The sequence below is a fragment of the Manacus candei genome, unplaced genomic scaffold, assembly GCF_025592945.1.
Source record: "Manacus candei isolate 608988 ecotype Guabito, Panama unplaced genomic scaffold, ASM2559294v1 h1tg000014l, whole genome shotgun sequence".
Lineage (NCBI taxonomy): Eukaryota > Metazoa > Chordata > Aves > Passeriformes > Pipridae > Manacus > Manacus candei.
The window spans coordinates 53,944,809-53,963,785 of NW_026138062.1; the positions used below are offsets into that span (position 1 = coordinate 53,944,809).

Sequence of the window (18,977 nt, forward strand, 5' to 3'; positions counted from 1 at the left end):
TGAAATAGTTTCCCATAAAAAGTAGTCCATTTATGGTATTGGGGCGAAGGGAAGGCTGGGATGATTCTGTTACACTTCTGAAATGTCTGACAGCTGTTCCAGCAGGATGGAAATAGAGGTTAGATGTTCCCAATATGAAAATCAAATCTGTTTATTTCAGATGCACAAGCTGTGGTTCCAAGTCATCCTTATCTATCCGATGGAGACAGAATCCCTTCTAGCTCCTTCTCCCACAGCTGTCACTTTCAAATTGAACTAGTTGAAGCACCAAATCAATGCATTTCAGTGGTACTTCTTGGATCTTCCTAAGGAGCAAGTAGGGCACCTGAAGTGAGACACAGGGGCCTGCCATGCTTTAAAGAGACAGAGGGAGGGGGAGGTGGGTAGAATGAGGTGGAGAGAGGCTGAAAACACTGGTAGAAAGGTGGATAGCATAACCTTGGATAAGAATGCATTAGCTACACGCAAATAAAACAGAAACTTAGGAGGTTTTGTTTGTTGTATACTTAATTTTCCATAATTGAAAATTTATTATGAAAATAAAAACCATTAGAAGAGCTAGTGGCATCTTCGTCCTTAAAGGTTTTTGTTGGTAGCCCTGAAGGTCTGTGCATCTTTCCCTGTACTTTTTATAGCATTGTGAAGTACTGGGAGAATTGTAGAACACTGGGGAAAAAGAAGTCTGGGAAAGTTAACCTGGTGCCAGTATTTGTAAACAAAAAATTAAATTATATCCACAGCTGTAAACCAGGTAAACTGGCATTAAGTCAAGATAAGAGATGGAAAATGCATTAAATTTAAGAACAGAAATATGTGCCTCAGTGCTTATAATATTTATGATCTCACTTTCTCAAAATTGTTCCTGTCTAACAACTGTGATAATTTCTGATTAAATCATGGGTTGGGTTGACAAAGGCGCTACAGCAACCGGAAGTTAAAGGTCACACCAGCACGAGGCATCTTATCTGGCCACTTAAGACTATGCTCTGATGTAAAATAAATTAGCAGTTATTGAAACAACGAAAGGGCCAATATTATAAATTTTAGTTCACTGACAGATTTCAAGTAATGAGGGGGAAAAGAGACTGTACAATATGAAATTATTTCCAGTAGGATGTTTTTCTGAAACTAATGCTCATTAGTAACTTGATTAATGATCTGAAAGAAGATATTAAACCAGTGCTGCTGAAGCTTTCAGAGGACCCAAAGAACAATGAAAGTGATAAATGATGGAAAAGGATGCGATGTGCGGAACAGTCGGTAACTATTGGTGTGGTGTTTATTTATAAACAGTAAGTATTTTTGGCTGCACTGAATGCAGAAAAGCCATTCACCCAGGGACATAAATGTAGTCTGTGCTCTTTCAAGATGGAATACTGTGTTCTGGAAACTCTGGAGGGACTCCAAAAGGAGTTAGGGGATTCAGAGATAACTGAGGAAATGGATGGTTCTTGCATAATTCTTCATCTGTGGGCTTGGGTTACACTTAGATGCATTAGCTCATGTTCACCAAGAAGGGAGGTAACATTTCTCTCCTGTGTCACAGTAGTGAACCCATTGTGTGAAATCTGGGTGTTGGACTCCAAAAAGGACACCAAAGAAGACTCAAGAAACAAGGATAACTCAGGGCCTGGAAACACTAGCACTACAGGATAACATGAACTCAAGACTCCTGTATTTGAGTTCATTCCACTGGAGCATGGACTGGCATCTCCTATATGGGAATGAGGCTTCTGACAGTAGAGGGCTCTTCAACCTAGCAGAAAACCTGCAGCCACCTCACGGTGGAACTGGGATTGAGAAGCAGACCTTCACTTGAGAGCATTAGAGCACACCTCGGTTTTCCAGCTCTGGCCACTCCAAACCCTGATAGGGCATCTTGAAGAGAAGCTGGAGAGTGGGCACAAGAAGAGGGTGAGTTAGCTCTTAGCCAGTCAAGAAACCAAACGATGTGACTACACCTGTCCCTTTGGGCTTCAAAAATCCATGAATAAGAGAGGAGAGTAGGCTGGCACAGGGCTAGACTGCAGTGAAAGGTGGGAAGGGAAAGAAGAGACCTTGTGACTTGAAAGGGACTTCAAAGCAGGTGGGACCACAGAGCGAGCTGTGGGAAACAGAACTCTCTGTGGGCACAATGGTTTGTTTGGGAAACAAATATGCACTTCCATGGGGCCAGAGTGTAAAATCCCACAGGCACTGGCTTCAGTGCAGGAGAACAAAAAGATTTAAGATAAGACCTCACTACAGGGTCTAAGTTAAAATTGACTTGTTTGACTTGCAACATTTTTCTACTTTTCAAAGCACTCTAAAAAAAGACTTGATTTTATTTTTTAGTCCTATCTTAAATGTAACTTTTTTTTTTCCTCCTGGGAATCTTCTTTTTTAAAGACAACACTTCAAATAATGTCCCCATGGGGAAACTCCACTTAGGTTGTTATTACTTCCACTATCTCCTCACATCTGGCTGGGTTTTTAAATCCTGAGGGTACTTAATACAAACTTAGGGTGGGGAAAAAGGCAATAAAAGGAAGAGGAAAAAATAGAATACCTATCTCCAACTGCTGGTGCAGTAATGTTCAGAGGTAGGCTGGAAGCCTCACAATATCCATCCCTTACTAATAAGAGAAAAAGAGAACAAAGATTGCAAAATATAAATAGGTGAGTAAATAAATAAAATGCAGATACATTGCCAAATTGGATGTGGGTATCACACAGGAGGATGTAGGTGGCCTTGAAGGTGCCAGTAACAGCAAAAAGACTGAAGTTCATAGCACAAAGTGAAAGGGAAAAGGAACACAGGACCTAAAATCGAGATTTTCTCAGCTGTAAACTGGAACTTCTTCAATTATAACCAGCAGAAAATAAGAACCACTCTGGATCAGCAGTGAATCATTTAATAACTGTAATCACCTGCTGAGGCATTGAGGAGAAGACAGGCAATCTGGGAGGCATTTCTAGTAGCTATAGGTATGTGTTACTGCTCCTGTGCAAGATGCTGATCAGACTTTACCTGTGGAAGAGAACTGTGCTCATTTCTAGCCAAGAAAGCTCAATTTGAAGTGCAAGTGAGAGCACTTTTGCACTCTATTTGAAGAGCAAGTAAGAGAGTATGGAGAGCTCACAGTATATATGAGGGGGCTGAATCGGTTAGTTAAGCAAAGTGAAGTCTGTCCTCAAGGGAAATAAACACCAGGGAGGAAGTACAGCTTCAGCTGGAGCTGTGCTGGCACAGGCACAAGAGAATATAAACTAGCTGTGAATTCATTTAAGCTGGAAAGTGGAGACAATAAAATTAGCCAGTTTGGGGTTGGCACTTGAGAAGCTTTTGCTAGGGATCATGAGACCGTACTGGTAAGGCATCACACTTGGTCACCAGGGGCATCCTTCTTGCTTTTGCTCCCACCAAACAGATCATCTTCCAGCATCCCAAAACCAGTGCTAAATACTTCAGAGGCAGATGCAGGGAAACCTGCAGGAGACAAGGCAAAGCCTTCCCAGAAACATTTTCTCCTGATCCGAAGGGGCCAGGGCGTCACTTGTGCCTCAGAGCAGGAGGGTGCAGAGTTGCTTTTAACACACACACAAGTGCCACAGGAATTCTGAACACTCTTGTTACTGTATAAAGGTCATGGCTCTCTAATCCAACTGACATTTTGCTGTCATCTACTGAATCCATCGCAACATGAATATAATTGCACAAAGAATTTTTGCAAATGAGCTCCTTTCCTTGGCAGTGGCAAAGCCTGCCACCAGCAGAGAAGGCAGACAAAAGTCCAGCCTCGTTTCATGCTGCACCAGCAGGGATGCTCCTGGAAAACTGCAGCAGCTGAAAGAGAAACACCCAAAAGGTGGGTGCCTGAAGAACCAGTAGAGAAAGCAAGTGGGTTTTTGTATTTCAGATAAGCAGTGACTAGTAATAGGAAAAGAGATGAGGAAAGAAGAGCCCTGCTGGTGGAAACACAGACAGACACTCATGGCGAGGATAGCAAAAAGGGAAAGGGGTCACGGAAGGAAAATGAGTAGCTATTCCAGGGCATAAAAATGGAGATAAGAAGGATGTCAGAGATCTGAGAGATGCATTTGCAGCAGCTGACATGGACTGTGAGATTTTCCTGACTACTCTACCTTGCTCTTTTTCAGAGTCCTGCATAGCCAGGGCCTCATCCCAGGAAGGATGGTCCAGCCATGGCAAGCGGCAGGCACAGCCCTTGGTGGCTGCTGTTGTCAGGGAGCCTTTGTGCAAAGGTACAGACCTGCGGGAAGCAGACCAGGACACTCGTCCATCTGAGTCAGTTCATCCAAGAGACCAGACAACCAGGCACCCAAAAAAGCCTTCACAGAAGCAGTGAGCCAAAGCCTTGTTGGGGCGGAGGCAAGGCATCCCCGCAGGAAGCTCCAGGGGACCATGCTGCTGGATGATCACCCTGCAGACCGGTGAATGCAGGCTGGCTGGCATCACCATGACCACTGCAGCATGCTCATGGGATGCTGCAGCACCACGCCCCAGCTGGCACTGGGAGCTCACAGGAGGATGGAGGCAGCAGGCACGTACCCTGCTGCTGGGCAGAGGCAGGGCTGCCACCCTCCCTGGTCACCCCAGCCAGTGTCACTTGCCACAAAGGAGACTTAGTAATGTCTGACAGATATTTCAATGCACACCAGCCCATCCATTCATCCCAAAACAAACCATCCTGCCACAGATGCCATTTGGAGAACAGAGACAAGGGTGGCCTCAGCAACCCCAGTAAACAAAATGTTGTCCCCCTTTGAGCTGAGGGCCATTAAGCACAAAGACCATCCCTACCTCTGAACCTACCTCAGCACAGAGCAGTGGAGGTTGGGGAGAACCTCAAACAAGTCCTGCAGGGCGCTTGCCCTGCTGTCAGTCTTCTCCCCTCTCACCACGTACAGACAGGCACTGCAGCAGACACCAAGCTGCCAGCAGCACAGTGCCTGACAACTCCATCACCTTCAAGCTTCCCAGAGGAAATTGTGCCCCAGGAATGCAAGAAGAATTACCATCACTAGCCTCAATTCTTAGTAAGAATACATGGTTACCTCTTGACACAGGGCAGCTGGAGGTGGCTGGCAAAAGTCAGACATCAGTGACAGAGCCATTCAGGTCCTGTCCTAACTCCTTCCTTTTCTGAGCCCAGATGTGCAAGCCCCATGTATGATACCTGAAGGGGGTTGCAATGAACCACTGCACAAGAGTTGTTACACCTTCTGCATTAGGGCTGGCAGTTGTCCTGTCCTCATGCTGGGATGGACATTTCTCCATACCCTCTCTTCTACAATCCCCTAAACCTCATTTCTTTGCAGGGCTTAGGGTGTCATGTATCCAGGTATTTCTGGTTTACTCTACTCAGAGTCTGTTTTCTCAGTCTTTCTTTGTAAAAAAAAAAAAGAGTTAAAACACAAAGGCATTTAAAAATTAAAATTTACAATAATGCTCAGTACTTACCTCACTCTTGCCATCTTCAAAATGTTGTTATAAATGTTAACTAATTAATTAATCTTCACATCTTTTCTGACTGAAATTTAGAGTCACGACTGAAGTGAGTAGGAAAATAAAAAGTGTGGTTTTCAGGGGAAGGGCAAAGGCAAACCTATGCTCCTGCCCTCTGTTTGCCATCCAGCAAGGCAATTTGCAGCAATACTTTCATTCTGCACTGCAACCCTCTCATTTATTTTTCAGTCCTACCAAGGGTCTGAAGTAATTTTATGTGCTACCTTCAGCTTCCCTTTTCTTAATGGAGGTCTTAAAAGGTGCTGCCTTTGAAAAGTAAACAAAATGGAAGACTCTGAGAGCTCTGCAGATGCTCCTTGATTAGATGTGTTTATTCTCAAACTCTCTTCAAATCCATAACACAACCAGTCTCAAGAGGGACAGATAGGAAGGGGAGCGAGGCCTGTGGCTGTGCTTGGCAAATGCTGCTACCAGAGTTGAGCTGACCCTTGGAGATGGGGGCAAACCAAATGCCAAGTTATGGCAGGACACAAGCAGACTCGCGCTGACAGGGATTGAGCAGTGAGGATCTGAGTCTGGGGCTTCAGCAAGGCCTGGGGCTGGTGTGGTGAGCCCTCCAGGACCCCACGCTGGTCCACGCTCTGGCTACTGTCCCCTGTATGTGGGGGTTTTGTGCTCACCAGCCTGATGCCAATGTGTGTACAGAGCTCAGGGGCTGCTCTGCCTGGCCTTGTGCTGCACATGCCACTCACACAGGCATTATCACAGGCAACCCGTGTGGAACTCTCAGTGCTGGCTTCCAACTCCACTCCCGGGATCTGTGGCCTGGATTTAAACTGTGGATTCAGGGCATTTGAACAGACCCTTTGTGCCCAATAGCCACAGTGTGTTTAAAGAGAGCAAAGCCCAACAGATCAGAGAGGAGCTGAAACACTCGGGACAAAGAGCTGTTACAGCTGCTCTTCCTAAGCAGCAGCGGAATTCTTGTGGGACACAAATATCCTGCTCCGTTATTGGTAACTTCAGCTCTCCCAGGAGGTGACACTGCTCCAGCCCAGCTCCCGCTGGACCTCAGCCAGTGGCTGTTAGGACACATGCTTTGTCTGGCTGCTCAGCTCCCTCCTGAGCCAGTTCTCCTCACTCTTTCACATCACACCCCAACGGCTTTGCAAGCAGCAAATCTTTCAAAGGGCGTGAGGTGCCAGACATTTGGCAGGTGCTTGACAGGTATCACCTGTTGGCACCTTGGTCCCAGACTAGCCCTTCCCAGGAGGCAGGAAAATCCAGCATGCACAGACTGTTACTGCTTCTTGCAGACGTTTGCAAACACAGTGCCTTTCCTCACTGAGACAGATGAAGGTGATGTGACACACAGGGAAGAAGGCTCAAGGTGATTTAAACAAAAGCTGGAAGCGCTGTCACAATCTCTATCTACAACTTATGGAAAACAGGATTTGTCAGGTGGATTCCCTATTGCTGCAAATTCGTCAGATCTCTCTAGGTGGGTTGAGACAACCCTGGCCCAGCTATACCCTCACATGCTCCTGCAACCAGATTTGTCTTCCATCTGGACAACTTCACACTAAACCTCTCCTATATGGCACTTCTATGCCAGGCGACTACAGCAACAGGGCTCGACACCTTGGGCCACAGAATGGGGTAAAAGTATGGGGCTGCCCAAGGCCTTGGGAGACCTCAGCCAGTGACAGCAATCACCCTGAACAGCCTGGCATATCCCTGTCCTGGGCACAGCCGGCTCGTATGCCCAGCCCTGTGATCATGCACAGAGGGACAAACCTGCTTGGAAGTTCTAGGAATTCATAGGTTCGGGTGACAGGGCTTTCCCACTGATAGGTAGTGCTGTATTACAGCAGTCTGGAATTAGCAAAGCAGCAATATTGCATAAACCAGCATTTTGTGGTGTTGGAGGACTGAGATGGCACCTTGTTACCACCAAAACAGACATGGTCTCACTCCCCTTCCCACCCCCTTAACATGACCTGCTCACACCCACACTGACTCAGCTCCAACTCCCACATATCTGCACAGGGAGCTGACCCGGGATAAAACCCACCCCCAGGCCAGTGAACCAAAAAAGTCCCCATACAGACAAAGTTCACGGTTTTCCCTCATTGGATTATTTTTTTCCTGTGGTTTGCTCACACACAGAAACCCAGGTTCAGGGAATCAAATCTTAGCCTTGGCACAAGATGCAGAACCGAGCGGGGGTGGGAGTCATGGTGTCAATTTACATTTCCATCAGTCTACATGCAGTCCTGGAGCAGCAGTGCAACACTGACATCCATCTGACTCGGCTCCAAGCCAGCCTCGAGGAGGCATCCTTTGGAGAATCTGATTTTTTTTTTTCCTGGGCATCTCACAGCAGTCAATTTCACTAATTTGTTTTTTTTTTTTTTAACCAGACTCTAACAAGAACCAAGAATGGCTTGTGCAGCATCTATACTATGAGAACTCACACATATGGGCATTGACTCCGTTACCTTTACCTGTCAGATAAGTCCCCACATTACTTTCTGTTCCATCCAGGACCAGTACTGACACAAATATGAATTCACTTTTCCTCAGTTTCTGCATCTTCCTCTGAGACTACCTGAAAATCACCTCTTTTGAACAGTACAGATGCAAATCAACCACACAAGAAACTCTGTAAATAAGATTTATGATTAATTCCTGCTTTATGGACTCTCATCCCAATAGAGCTACTATGGCACTACGCTTTGGAAAGGGAAGTGAGTATTTTGAGGATATTCTACTGCAAAATGAGACAGAGGCTCTCAATATCATGCCCTATTTTGGAACCTCCAGAATCAGTATACGAGGCCAAGAGATGCCACCACAGGAGCACAAGTTTATATAGATATGTCCATAGAACTATTATTTTATTGTTTTATATATATTTATAATATATTTATATTTTTTTAAAAGAATCCCTTCAAAAACTACCCTCCCACCTAGCAAAACAAAGATTAAACAATCAAAGATGGCAGCTGCATCCTGGAACAAATTATCCCAGGGGTCTCATAGAGCCAAGACGGTTGCTGAGCCACCAGCACCCTCTTTCCAAGCTTCTGTGATGCCCTCTGGGTGCCAAGGTGACTGACACACCCTTACGGCTCTTGAAATTGACCTGTCAAAAGACAGGGAGAGAGAAAGAGAGAAACACATGGCCCTGGCGATGGGGGCTTGAGCGGCTGGGGAAACAGCAACGCATAAACTGGAAGCTCAGAGTGTGAAATGCTGGGATGAAAAGGAGGGAGATACTGCCTGGAAAGTGGGTAAAGAAGACGGGAAAGAGAACAAACATGCAGGAGAGTTAGCTGGTAAGATGGATCTCAGAGAAGAGCTCAGAAGCATCACACTTGGGACCCTTGCTACCCCTCCATCCCCCAAATCTCTTCCTCTCACCCTCCCAGCTGTGAAGGGAGATCCAACTAGTTTGATTTAGACCAAATCTTCGCACTGCCCCGGAGCCTGTGGAGATGGGAGACAAAAAAAGAACATAAATCAGAGTGGACACTCAGCCTCATATCTCACTTCCTTTCAAAGTGCACACAGAGAAGCACAGCTGATGTTCACACACACATATGCTCTGTCTGTTTGCCTGCACTCCTCACCCTTTGGCTTTGGAAGTTTTCTTGCTCGCCTGGCGCTGGTTGGTGCCAGGGGCTGGCTCCCTGAGCTCCGTTAGGTGCTGTTCCGGGTCTTGGGATGTGGCTGCTGCAGCAGCTGCTGTTGTCACTTTAATTGTCTTCTTCAGGTTTGCCACCTGCAATAGCAGCGAAGCAAGAAACAAGGGATTTCATAAGGGTTTTATTTTGTTTTGGCTATTTTTTATTTTTATTTTTTAGTTTTACTTTGGGGTTTTTTTGTTTGTTTTCAAAGGAAGCCCTGGAGCTAAGAGCTGCAAGCTCATGTCAACGAAAAGAGCCAACAGCTGTCCAGGCCCCTGCACTGCAGAGGAATGTTAAGCTGATTTAGGGCTCTTCTTCAGGCACAAGCCCCTGGGAGGTCTGGCCTAGGGAAAAGGCAATGCCTCACTTCATCAAGGACTGTAACAACCACAGGGTACTGGTTCTAGTCATTTTAAAGTAAGGGGCACGGACTGCTCCCTCCTGTGCCCCACTCACCTCACTCTCTATCTGCTGCTTCAGGGCTAGCTGCTGCTCTTTGTGCTGGTTGGCCCGGCTGACCTGTTCTTCGATGCCCGACAGGACAACCTCGCAGCCCTGGCACCTGGAGAGAAGACCCAGAACTGAACAGGCCAGGGAATTGGCACAGCATAGAAAGAAATGTGAAAGACAGCAGATTTCAACTCCAGAGGCCAAAACTACTGGAAGGCGGCAGCTACACCAGGTAGGGAAGACAAAGGATCAGAAGCCTGATGTAATAACACAGGGAATTATGTTATTACCCAGGAGCGGGACAGATAACAAAGCCATGCTGGGTTAGGAACTAACTACAGATAAACATTCAGGAAGCCTCCTGCCAGCAGCCAGGACTGTGCAAAGGCTGATGCGGCTTCATCACCCCTCCAGCCAGCCACAAACAGGGGAATTTGGAAAATTATTTTCGGAAATTACTTTCTACTGGAGTATGGGAAAGGGGATCAAGTAGGCCACCTCCCAACACCACCCACCCCCAGCGACACACAACAGGATCCAGGGAAGCCACTGGCCACTTCTGCAACCTTTTTTGGGTGTTAGCAATGGGGGCTTCCTTCTCACCACTCCTGCAATGTGCGGGTGATGGTGCTTAGCTCCTCCCTCCGGATGTCCCTCCCAATGCTGTAATCCACCTCCAGGCGCTGGTTCCGCTGATCCAAGCTCCCTCGCAGCACATCTGCATAAACTGCCTCAATCACCAGGTCCTCCAGCTGCCGGACGTTCTTCAGCTGTAATTGCTCCAGCAGCACTGAGTAGGGGATGCACTGTGGAAACATGATGGTAACTAGCATGAGGTAATCCCAGTGCGGGGAGAACTCGGGGAAAAACAGGGCCACTACCTTGATCTTGGCAGCCAGAGTGACAACTGACAGGTGCCTCAGTTTGTTCTTCTGAGCTTCTGTCAAGGGAGGGAGGTTTGCTGCTTCAGCTGTTGTCAGGGGAAAGAACAGGGTATTAAAATTTATGTCTCATTTTCCATTTCCCAGCTCCGCACAGAAGCATCTGCACCACACCCATCTCTTACAATGCCTGCACACCAATCCTCCAAGTGATGCTTTGTCTTGCCAAGCCATCCCCATCAATCCTCAGCTCAAAAGACCTTTTCTGAGCAGCCTTTTCCCCCATCATCACCTTCAAGTCATTCTCTCTAGCTGTCCCATGCCTTATTTATGGAGGTCTGCACATCCCAACGGATACCTAAGTCTTTCCCCTCGTCCCTCAAAAACGTCACTGTCAAGATGCTCTTCGGCAGATGGCAAATGGCAGCGTTAATTACTGTCAGATACCTGGAGGGTCCGGGGGCCCAAACCACAACCAAGCGTGTCTCGGGTCGGTGGCACGGCCCTGGGGAGCTGTTTGGGTAAGGGAGGGCCCTGGTGGTGGGGAGCAGCCTTTCCCACCCTGCGGGATCCCCATCACTGGTCCGGGGGTTCCTGGCCCCCGCCCCGCGCTGTGCCCCGGGCCCGGCCTCACCGAGGTAGTCCGCGTAGGTGCCGTAGGCGAAGATGGTGAGCAGGCGGAACACGGGGGAGAACTCGCTGTCGGCCAGCTGCGGGGACATAGGGTCAGGCGGTCCCGCCGGGCCGCGGGCCGGGCCCGGCAGGGCCGCGGGGCCGAGCGGGTCTCACCTCGCGGACGGCGGGCATGTCCAGCAGCTCCCCGAACACGTAGATGCCTGGGGCCTCCAGCACCTGGTGGATCAGGCTGGCGAGCGCGGCGCCGCGGGCCGCCTTGGCCAGCAGGAGGAACTGCTCCTGGCTCTGCCCCGTCACCTTGCCCTCGGCCGCCATGGCGGGGCCCGGCGCGGCCGCGCTCGCTCCCCCGCAGGCTCAGCCCTGGCCCCGGCGCGGCCCGGGCGCTCCCGGCCGGCCCCGCGCCCCGCCCGTCGCACCACGGCCGCTTCCGCGTCTGACGCGCACCCGCCGCCCATTGGCGAAACCGCCGGCTCGTCCCGCCCTCGCAGCTTCCCCATTGGCGGGGACGGGCGCCGCGCGGCGGCTCGCGCCCGCCGCCAGAGCGCCCCCTGCCGGCCGGGGTGCGCACTGCCGGCGGCGGCTCGGAGTCTGTGCCGGCCTTTCCCGGCCATCCCCGGCATCCGCCGGACACCCCCGGACACCCTCGGACACCCTCGGACACCCTGGCACGTCAGGGATCGTATCCCCGGGCCATCCCAGGCTGCGGTCTGCCTGCGGCGCAGCCTCATCGCAGTGACCACCCAGCCCTCGCCGCGCTGGTCACAGGCACCAGCCAGCCCGAATCGCCATTCAGCACTTTTCTCATGCCCTACTCTGCTCGCTGCCAGCGCCTGCCCGATGTTTTCCTGTTTTTTCACGACCCATCCTCTAACAAAACTCCCCCAATCCGCCCAGCTGTACTGAGATGTGTCCCATCAAGCTGGTCACGGATGCTTCGTGAATATCCACGTATTTATGGGTCTTTCCTGTCTGGTGAATATCTACTTTTCATCCCTACACCTGGAAGTGTTCAAGGCCATGTTGGACCGGGCTCTGAGCAGCCTGGTCCAGTGGAAGGTGACCCTGCCCACGGCAGGGGGGTTGGAACGAGATGGTCTTTAAGGTCCCTTCCAAACCAAACAGCTCTCTGATTCTATGATTTATGTTGAAATAACTGATGAGAAAACAGATGCACTACTATATGGAGTGGCGTGTTTCACATCTCAATGATATATTCTATAAGTACAACAGCAGAATTAAAAAAGGTGCATGAAATACCTTGTGTGTGCCCACACATCACTCCAATTTTTGCTTTCACGCCATTAAGATCTCACTATTTTGGGCAGTGTTTTGGGGATATGTAAATGTAAAATATCTTATGTTGCAAAGCACAGTACTTATGTATTTAAGCTGTGCATTTCTTAAATCCCTGCATGCCTCCTCTCCTCTACTGCATTAATTTTTGCAAAAAAATGGCTTTACTATCTGCTGAATCATTAACCATCGCACTTGTCAAGAAATGCATCCCTGATGCAGGCGGGGTATGGCCATAAAAAGATAGTTTAAACGCTCCACAAGGATAGAAATGTTTATGGTGCACCTTCAGTATCTCTTTGTGGGCGTGTGAATTAGAGCAATGCGGTCAGGAGGCATTGCCAAGGGCACGTTTCCCCATGCCAGGTGAGAGAGAATAAAGAGTGGAGATCATTTTGGGGAAAAAAAACCAACAAACCTTCATAGCTCTTCTTGTATAAAGCACATGGCAGACAGAGGTGAATTGTGAGAGGGACCTGGAGGAGCTCAGTCAGCATGCATTTCAATAAGCAATATTAAGCTGTTTGACCAAGAATTTCCAGCCCAGCACAAACTTCTTTGTGGCTGGCTCCTTTAGAAACCAGTGATGATTTTCCATGAAGGCAAAAGAGGCAGCAAATTGATGGGAGCCCAATACAGTCTGTGGTTTTAGCATGTTTAAATCTTAGAGCTATCTGGGCAAGTTTGCACACCAGCACAGGATTGCTAGCAAGAGATTTGATCTTCAGCTGGATCAGTTTAGCACATATTAAAGGCAGTTGACTACTGCTTTGCCAGACTTCTATAAGTGTAACATCTTGAAATAAGTGTAACATCTTGAAATATTCATCTGGGTAAAGTCTACGTTTGTTAAGGTTTTACTTGCCAGTATCAACAACTCTCTTCTCTTGCTTTGACTCTAGTTCTGCTCACACAGCTGCCGTGGCTGAGCTGCGGAGAAGGCTCCTTTGGGGTATGGTACTGCTCCAAACGCAATTTTAGACATAGAAAATACAACCCATGGGTGCCTTACGGCGTTGACTGGTTGTCTCCCAGGCTCATTTGAACAGCTGTATGGATTGTCCCTACCCCATCCCCTTCAGTCCCTGAGGCTTCTTCGGTGCTTGGTCTCCTCACTGAGGCTCCCAACAGAAGAAGGGAGCAGTGTGGACAGCTATGGTCAATGTGGAAAACTGAACTTCTAATGTTAATGGTAATGCCACGAGGATTAGATGAACATCACTTAAAACTAATTCCAGGCATAAGCAGCAAAATGGCTCCAAGTGCCTGGGCCAGGGAGGTGCATATGCCCTGACAGGGAAAGGTACCCAGACTGTCAGTAATGTTCTGGTAAGGGCACGTTTTCGTTTATGTGCTCTGATGATCTTAGCTTTGGGATGTCGCAGTCTCCTTTGCCTCAAAATTCTGGAGCTGAGCAAAGAAGCTTCTCTGATCAGCTTCCACTGGTACCTGCACATGGGCACAGTCCATCACCTCTCCTAGAAAAGTGCCTCAAACGCAGCAGTTCAGGGTGTCCTCAGAAGCTGTGCTACCCTGGGTCCTCACTGAACGAGGTGGTAAGGAGCATTTCCTACACTCAGCTCAGGTAAAACGTGACCAAGACATATTTCACCCAATAGGCACTTCTTCAGGAAGATCGTGGTGGCCCAGGGAAGCAGGGAAAGGCAATCAGTCGGTATTCTCAGAGCCAGCAAAATCTGTGCTTCTCCATATATCAGGATTAAAGAAGAAGCAGGACAGGTAGGATTGGCTCAGAGCTGTGAAGGCAGCTTACAGGGCAATATTAAGAAGAAGACCATATCTTCTCTAATTTTCCTTCTTTATTTCTGTATTTAGGTCTGATTCTCCATAGCCTCATACCTGCCGTATTCACTTACACCAGTGCAGAGTGCATTCAAATCAGGTTCAATTGTAACCCTGCTGATTTGTAGTGTTTTATTACTCTCTTCCCCACCCCCTTGCCAGCTCCTTCTATCTCAGTTTTATCTCTCTATTGATCTGTTTCTCTCATACTCTCTGACACGCTTGCTGCCTTTCATTATTAGCCAGATAAAGCCCGGCGGCCCAAGCATCCTTGCTACATGATGCTCTCTCTGTCTTCCTTCTTCACTTTGGCCCCTAGGTCCTACGTCCTGTGTGTGCTGGGCCCCCACTTTTTTATCTGTTCCTTCTTTATCCTGCATCAAGGGCAAAGACTAGAAAGTTCTTTGAATGACTCGGATCCTGTGCTCTCCAAATGACAAGGTCACCGTTTTCACGAGTGCATAAGTTATCAGTAACATCCCCATAAGTTAGCAAAGTCTGCCTCATCCCTAGATCGGGATGCCAGCTGTTGAAATTAAATTCCAGCTTCCTGGAGTCAGTAAATCCCATGCTTTTGCTTCGTTCAAAAAGCAAACACCTATCTTTATGGTCACAGGGAAACTGTGAAATGTGATTTTCATGTAACCTAAAGAGCTGAAAGTAGGAGGCGAAGGGTGCGGATGAAAGCAAGCCTGTACGACATTTCATAAGTTGAAGATAAATCTTGTGACATGGAGACGTTTTGTGTTGTTATTTCTGAATGTTTGGGATTTCTGATCCTAGCTGTAACCACCCCCTAGCATCATCCCTCTCTTCTGTTCTCACTCTGATCTTTCCAGAAAGAAACCTCCATTCTCTTTATGCTGTAGATCCACCTTCTTTCCTATGCACTCACTGTCCCACTTTAAAGCCCGTAGAGCTGTACAGGCTCATTCTAGGTTGTTCTTCTCTTCAACACCACAGAATCCAAATAACTTGTCAAAACGCTGGAGATATTTTTTCACCAGTCCTTCTCCAAACATAGCAGAGTCACATCTCATGAGACCATTTTTCACAACTGTGTGTAACGTGGGCTCTGAGACAAAAACACTGTAAGGACAAAGGAGGCTGGGGTGAATCTCTTGGATACCAACATGATCCAGAAGGCTTTTAACCCTTTAGCTTGTACTGGGCTAATGCACACGCAGTCATAAGACCTGTACCTAGTTACACCTAAAGTCAGCCCAGTATCAGCTGCTTACAGAGAAGTTTAAAAAACAGTGTTACTGCATGGTAATTCTTCCTCTGATCTGTTCTCACAGCCCTCAGGATTTTGCAGATCAGGAACTGGCTTCCAGACAGGTCTTCAGTTGTGATTCAAAGACTCCAGAAGAGAGAGGATCTTGCACTTCACTTGGTAGTTTGTTTCTGTGATTAATCACTCTCCAGTGACTGACTCTTGTTATTCTTTGCCAGAATACCTGGTAGACTTTTCTCCAGGAAGGGAGTGATACTGCAGGCAAGTCATGTCTCATTCTGCTTTTTGATACATTAAACAGGTTGACCTCTTTAAATTACTGAGATCTCCAGCCTTCGGATCACCTTTGATTCAAAGTTATTTTTAAAATATGGAGCATGAAGCACTGTACAGTTTTCCAGCATGGGACTTATTCAGACACAGAGAGAGGATTAATCGTCTCCTCACTCCTTGTCCTCACTTCTGTCTTTGCATGGCCAGGGATCACTTCAGATTCATTCCTGCAGCCGGGACCACTGGTCTTGTGTTTAGTTTTCTGCCTGTTATGATCCCTAAATCTTTTTCAGATTACTCTTTTCAAGACTGTAAGTTGTTATCTGTAGATATGGGCATTTTTTCCCTGTTCATGGCTGTACAGTCTTATAAGAAGTTTTATGAGAACGATCACCTTACCGAGTGGGGCAAGTCATTCTGTGCTAGTCATAGTCTCTTTATTTTTAACACTCTAGCAATATTTGTGCCTTCAGTAAATTGTGTCAGAATGAACTATATCTGCTCACCAAGCACTGAATAAAATGGTGAGTCATACCTGACCCAGGTCTCATTCCTGGGCATCCACGTAAGAAACACTGCCACTCAATGGTGGGCTTCCAGGGATGACCTCCTTTGTGTTTGCAGGGCGTTAAATGGAGTTAACCAGCTCACTTAACCTCCTGCTCTGTTAATGTTGCATAATGCTGTTTTTTCTCATCAGCATGCTTTGGGAAATTAACGCTTCCAGAAGCCTGGATAGATCTAAGCCATCACCTTTTCCAAACAAACCTATAGTCACATCAAAGACTGACAAGAACAAAACAAGTTTATGCAGAAAGATCAGTTTTCTTCCAAACTAGGCTGATTGGCATTAACTGGAGAATCTCATATCAGCTCTTTGTTGCTTTTGCCTCGAAACTTTCAGTTCTTGTGTTTGCTCTTTACAAATATTGGCAGGGCACAGCTCTCTTCCAGTCTTCTGGGATGTCTCTGATATTCCAGAGCTTATTAACCAGTTATTTGGTGAGCAACAGGGCCAAGGAAACTGGGTTCTCTACGGACTTCTTTTCTTATATATTCTATACTTTCCACTACCACACCTTCATTTCTCGATGACCTCCTTTCCACAGTCTGCCACATCTGCAAGTCCTTTCCCCTATAGTCACTGGGCTCCTCCACCACCACTCTATAGCATTATACAGCTTTCCCAATATTTTCTGCTTAATTCTTTTGTCCTGCTGGATGGAATGCTCTGATCTGTGAGGCTTTGCCCAGCAGCATGGCTATGGGCTCTGTTCCAGCATTGGTAGCATCTCTTTCCTCTGTCAGGTTGCCGGTCTTCATACAATTTGTTGGAGCTTATTTACATTTTAGACTCTGGTTCTTCTGTCAAATCCATGGCAACTAACAGACAGACAGACAGACAGACAGAATTCTGCAGGTAGCAGGGCAACCACATGGGTCTCTCTTGCCTTGGGAAACAATGCTAAAAACAGCAGCACTGGCCCGCTTGCCCTCAGAAGTCTTGGGGGTAAATGATGATCTGTATGGGATGATTTGCAAGTGACTTTGCCAGACAGAAATAACAGCCAATAACACCTGATTTGATCTCTCTCCTCAAATTTCTCTGTAATTTTACATTAGCTTTCCCTTGAAAAGGATACCAAACAAGCCATTCCCTTTATATCATGCAGGAGTGATGCGCAAATGACATCAACCCTTACACTTGCTGTTCCCATCACCTCTGTGGCTTTCCTGACTAGCCCCTACATGTCCCAGTGTTTTCTTGGTCCCTACAAAATCCTCCTCCTTGTTCTCTTTCATATGGCTGACTCCTTTTTCTGCTTTCTATAGTTTTACTCTTCAGGGGGATTTTCAGTGTTTGCGTCATTTGTATTTTCACCCTTTAACTGACCTTTCCCTGGTTGAAATTTCTCCTCTGTTTTGTGCTTCCCAATTATACTAAACACATTCGTCAGGATTTGAAAAGGTCAGAAAGAGCCTGTGTGCCTGATGTAGGCCCTTCCAGAGCTTTCTACCCTCCTCTACTCCCAGGTGAGAAAGCAGGAAAAGAAGTGTTGCTCCACCATGTCTGTACAGGAGGTTTCTTGGGATGGGTGTGCGAGGGCTCACTGAGCAAGCTTTGCACAGATGATTTGTACAAGTCCCATGAGGGCTAGAGATAAAAAGACTGGAGAATGCAACAGAAGTCTGGATAATCTCTGACATAAACCCCCCTGTACATGAAGGGGACAAAAGCCGGGGCCCTCAGCATGTGCATGGCTGTTGATGCACAGTGGTGCAGCGTCTCACACAAACCCCAGCAGTACCATCCTCCCACGCCCTGACCTCCCAGTCACTGTAAGCCTTAGCAGAACTGCATCCCCATGCCAATATGTCCAAACACACACTGATATTACTCCCAACCATGTGAAAAACCTGTCGGCTCTCCTAAACATGCTCACAAATACACATGCAAGACTCGAACGTCCTGGCATGGGAAAGCTCGGAGCAGCCTGGTTCATTAGCACAGGAGCTCGCAGGAGGCCTGATGAAGAACAGGAGACTTCAGCCCCCTCAGTATCTGTCCAAAGTTGGTACAACCTGTTCCAGGCATCCTGCCGTGCTCAGGTTTGGTACTGTGTGTCCATTTGTCACCTCTGTCCATTCCTGATGCAGTGGCAGGTTGCTTTACAGCTCAGTGCTGTCTCTACTATTTTTTATTTTTTTTTTCCCAGGGTCAGTCACAGTCTTTCCTCATCGCTTTATGATGAAAAGTGTGATTGTTTTTGAGGATCTGAGGAAATTACTTTTTTGCTTCCTCATATTTCAGACCCTGGAGTGGAAACTGTCTCTCTGTCATTGACTTTCTTCTCTCGCCCGTTGGCTGCTCAGCTGCTCCCTTCGGATTTGGTCTGTGCTTTCTGTTTGGTTCTTGATAGTGGAGGGAGATTTTCCCTGTGAAACACCCGGCCCCTCAAAGGCACATCAGCTTCTTTCTTTAATTTCGCTGTCACATCCCTACCATTTCCAGACGCATCCCATCGATCCCCGGCATCTACGCCTGGGGACACGCTCAAAAGACTTGGGTGATTTCTCCACCTTGGACGGATCTCCCCCTCCCCATTGCTCCCACTGCACCCGTGTGTCCCACGGGTTCTGCCCGTGAGGCTCGACCGGACCCCGCCGCCCGCCCCCCCGGGGGTTCGCCACGCCGGTGTCGCCCGTCTGCCACCCCCCCGCCCGGTACCGCGGCGGGCAGT

The 18,977-nt window shown here is 47.8% G+C and overlaps 2 protein-coding genes across 3 annotated transcripts in view; both read right to left on the reverse strand.

The window, feature by feature from the left end:
- The window catches only part of LAG3 (lymphocyte activating 3), a 177,945-nt gene that overhangs the window by 42,311 nt on the left and 116,657 nt on the right, over window positions 1-18,977 (reverse strand). The gene's annotated exons all lie outside the window — the stretch shown is intronic.
- Window positions 8,340-11,534, reverse strand: COPS7A (COP9 signalosome subunit 7A). Its single transcript, XM_051780855.1, has 7 exons — window positions 11,283-11,534; window positions 11,128-11,203; window positions 10,494-10,582; window positions 10,216-10,418; window positions 9,619-9,724; window positions 9,106-9,257; window positions 8,340-8,962 (listed from the first exon to the last, which is right to left on the reverse strand). Exons 1-7 carry the CDS (start codon window positions 11,442-11,444, stop codon window positions 8,923-8,925), a joined length of 828 nt encoding a protein of 275 aa, XP_051636815.1. The 5' UTR covers window positions 11,445-11,534; the 3' UTR covers window positions 8,340-8,922.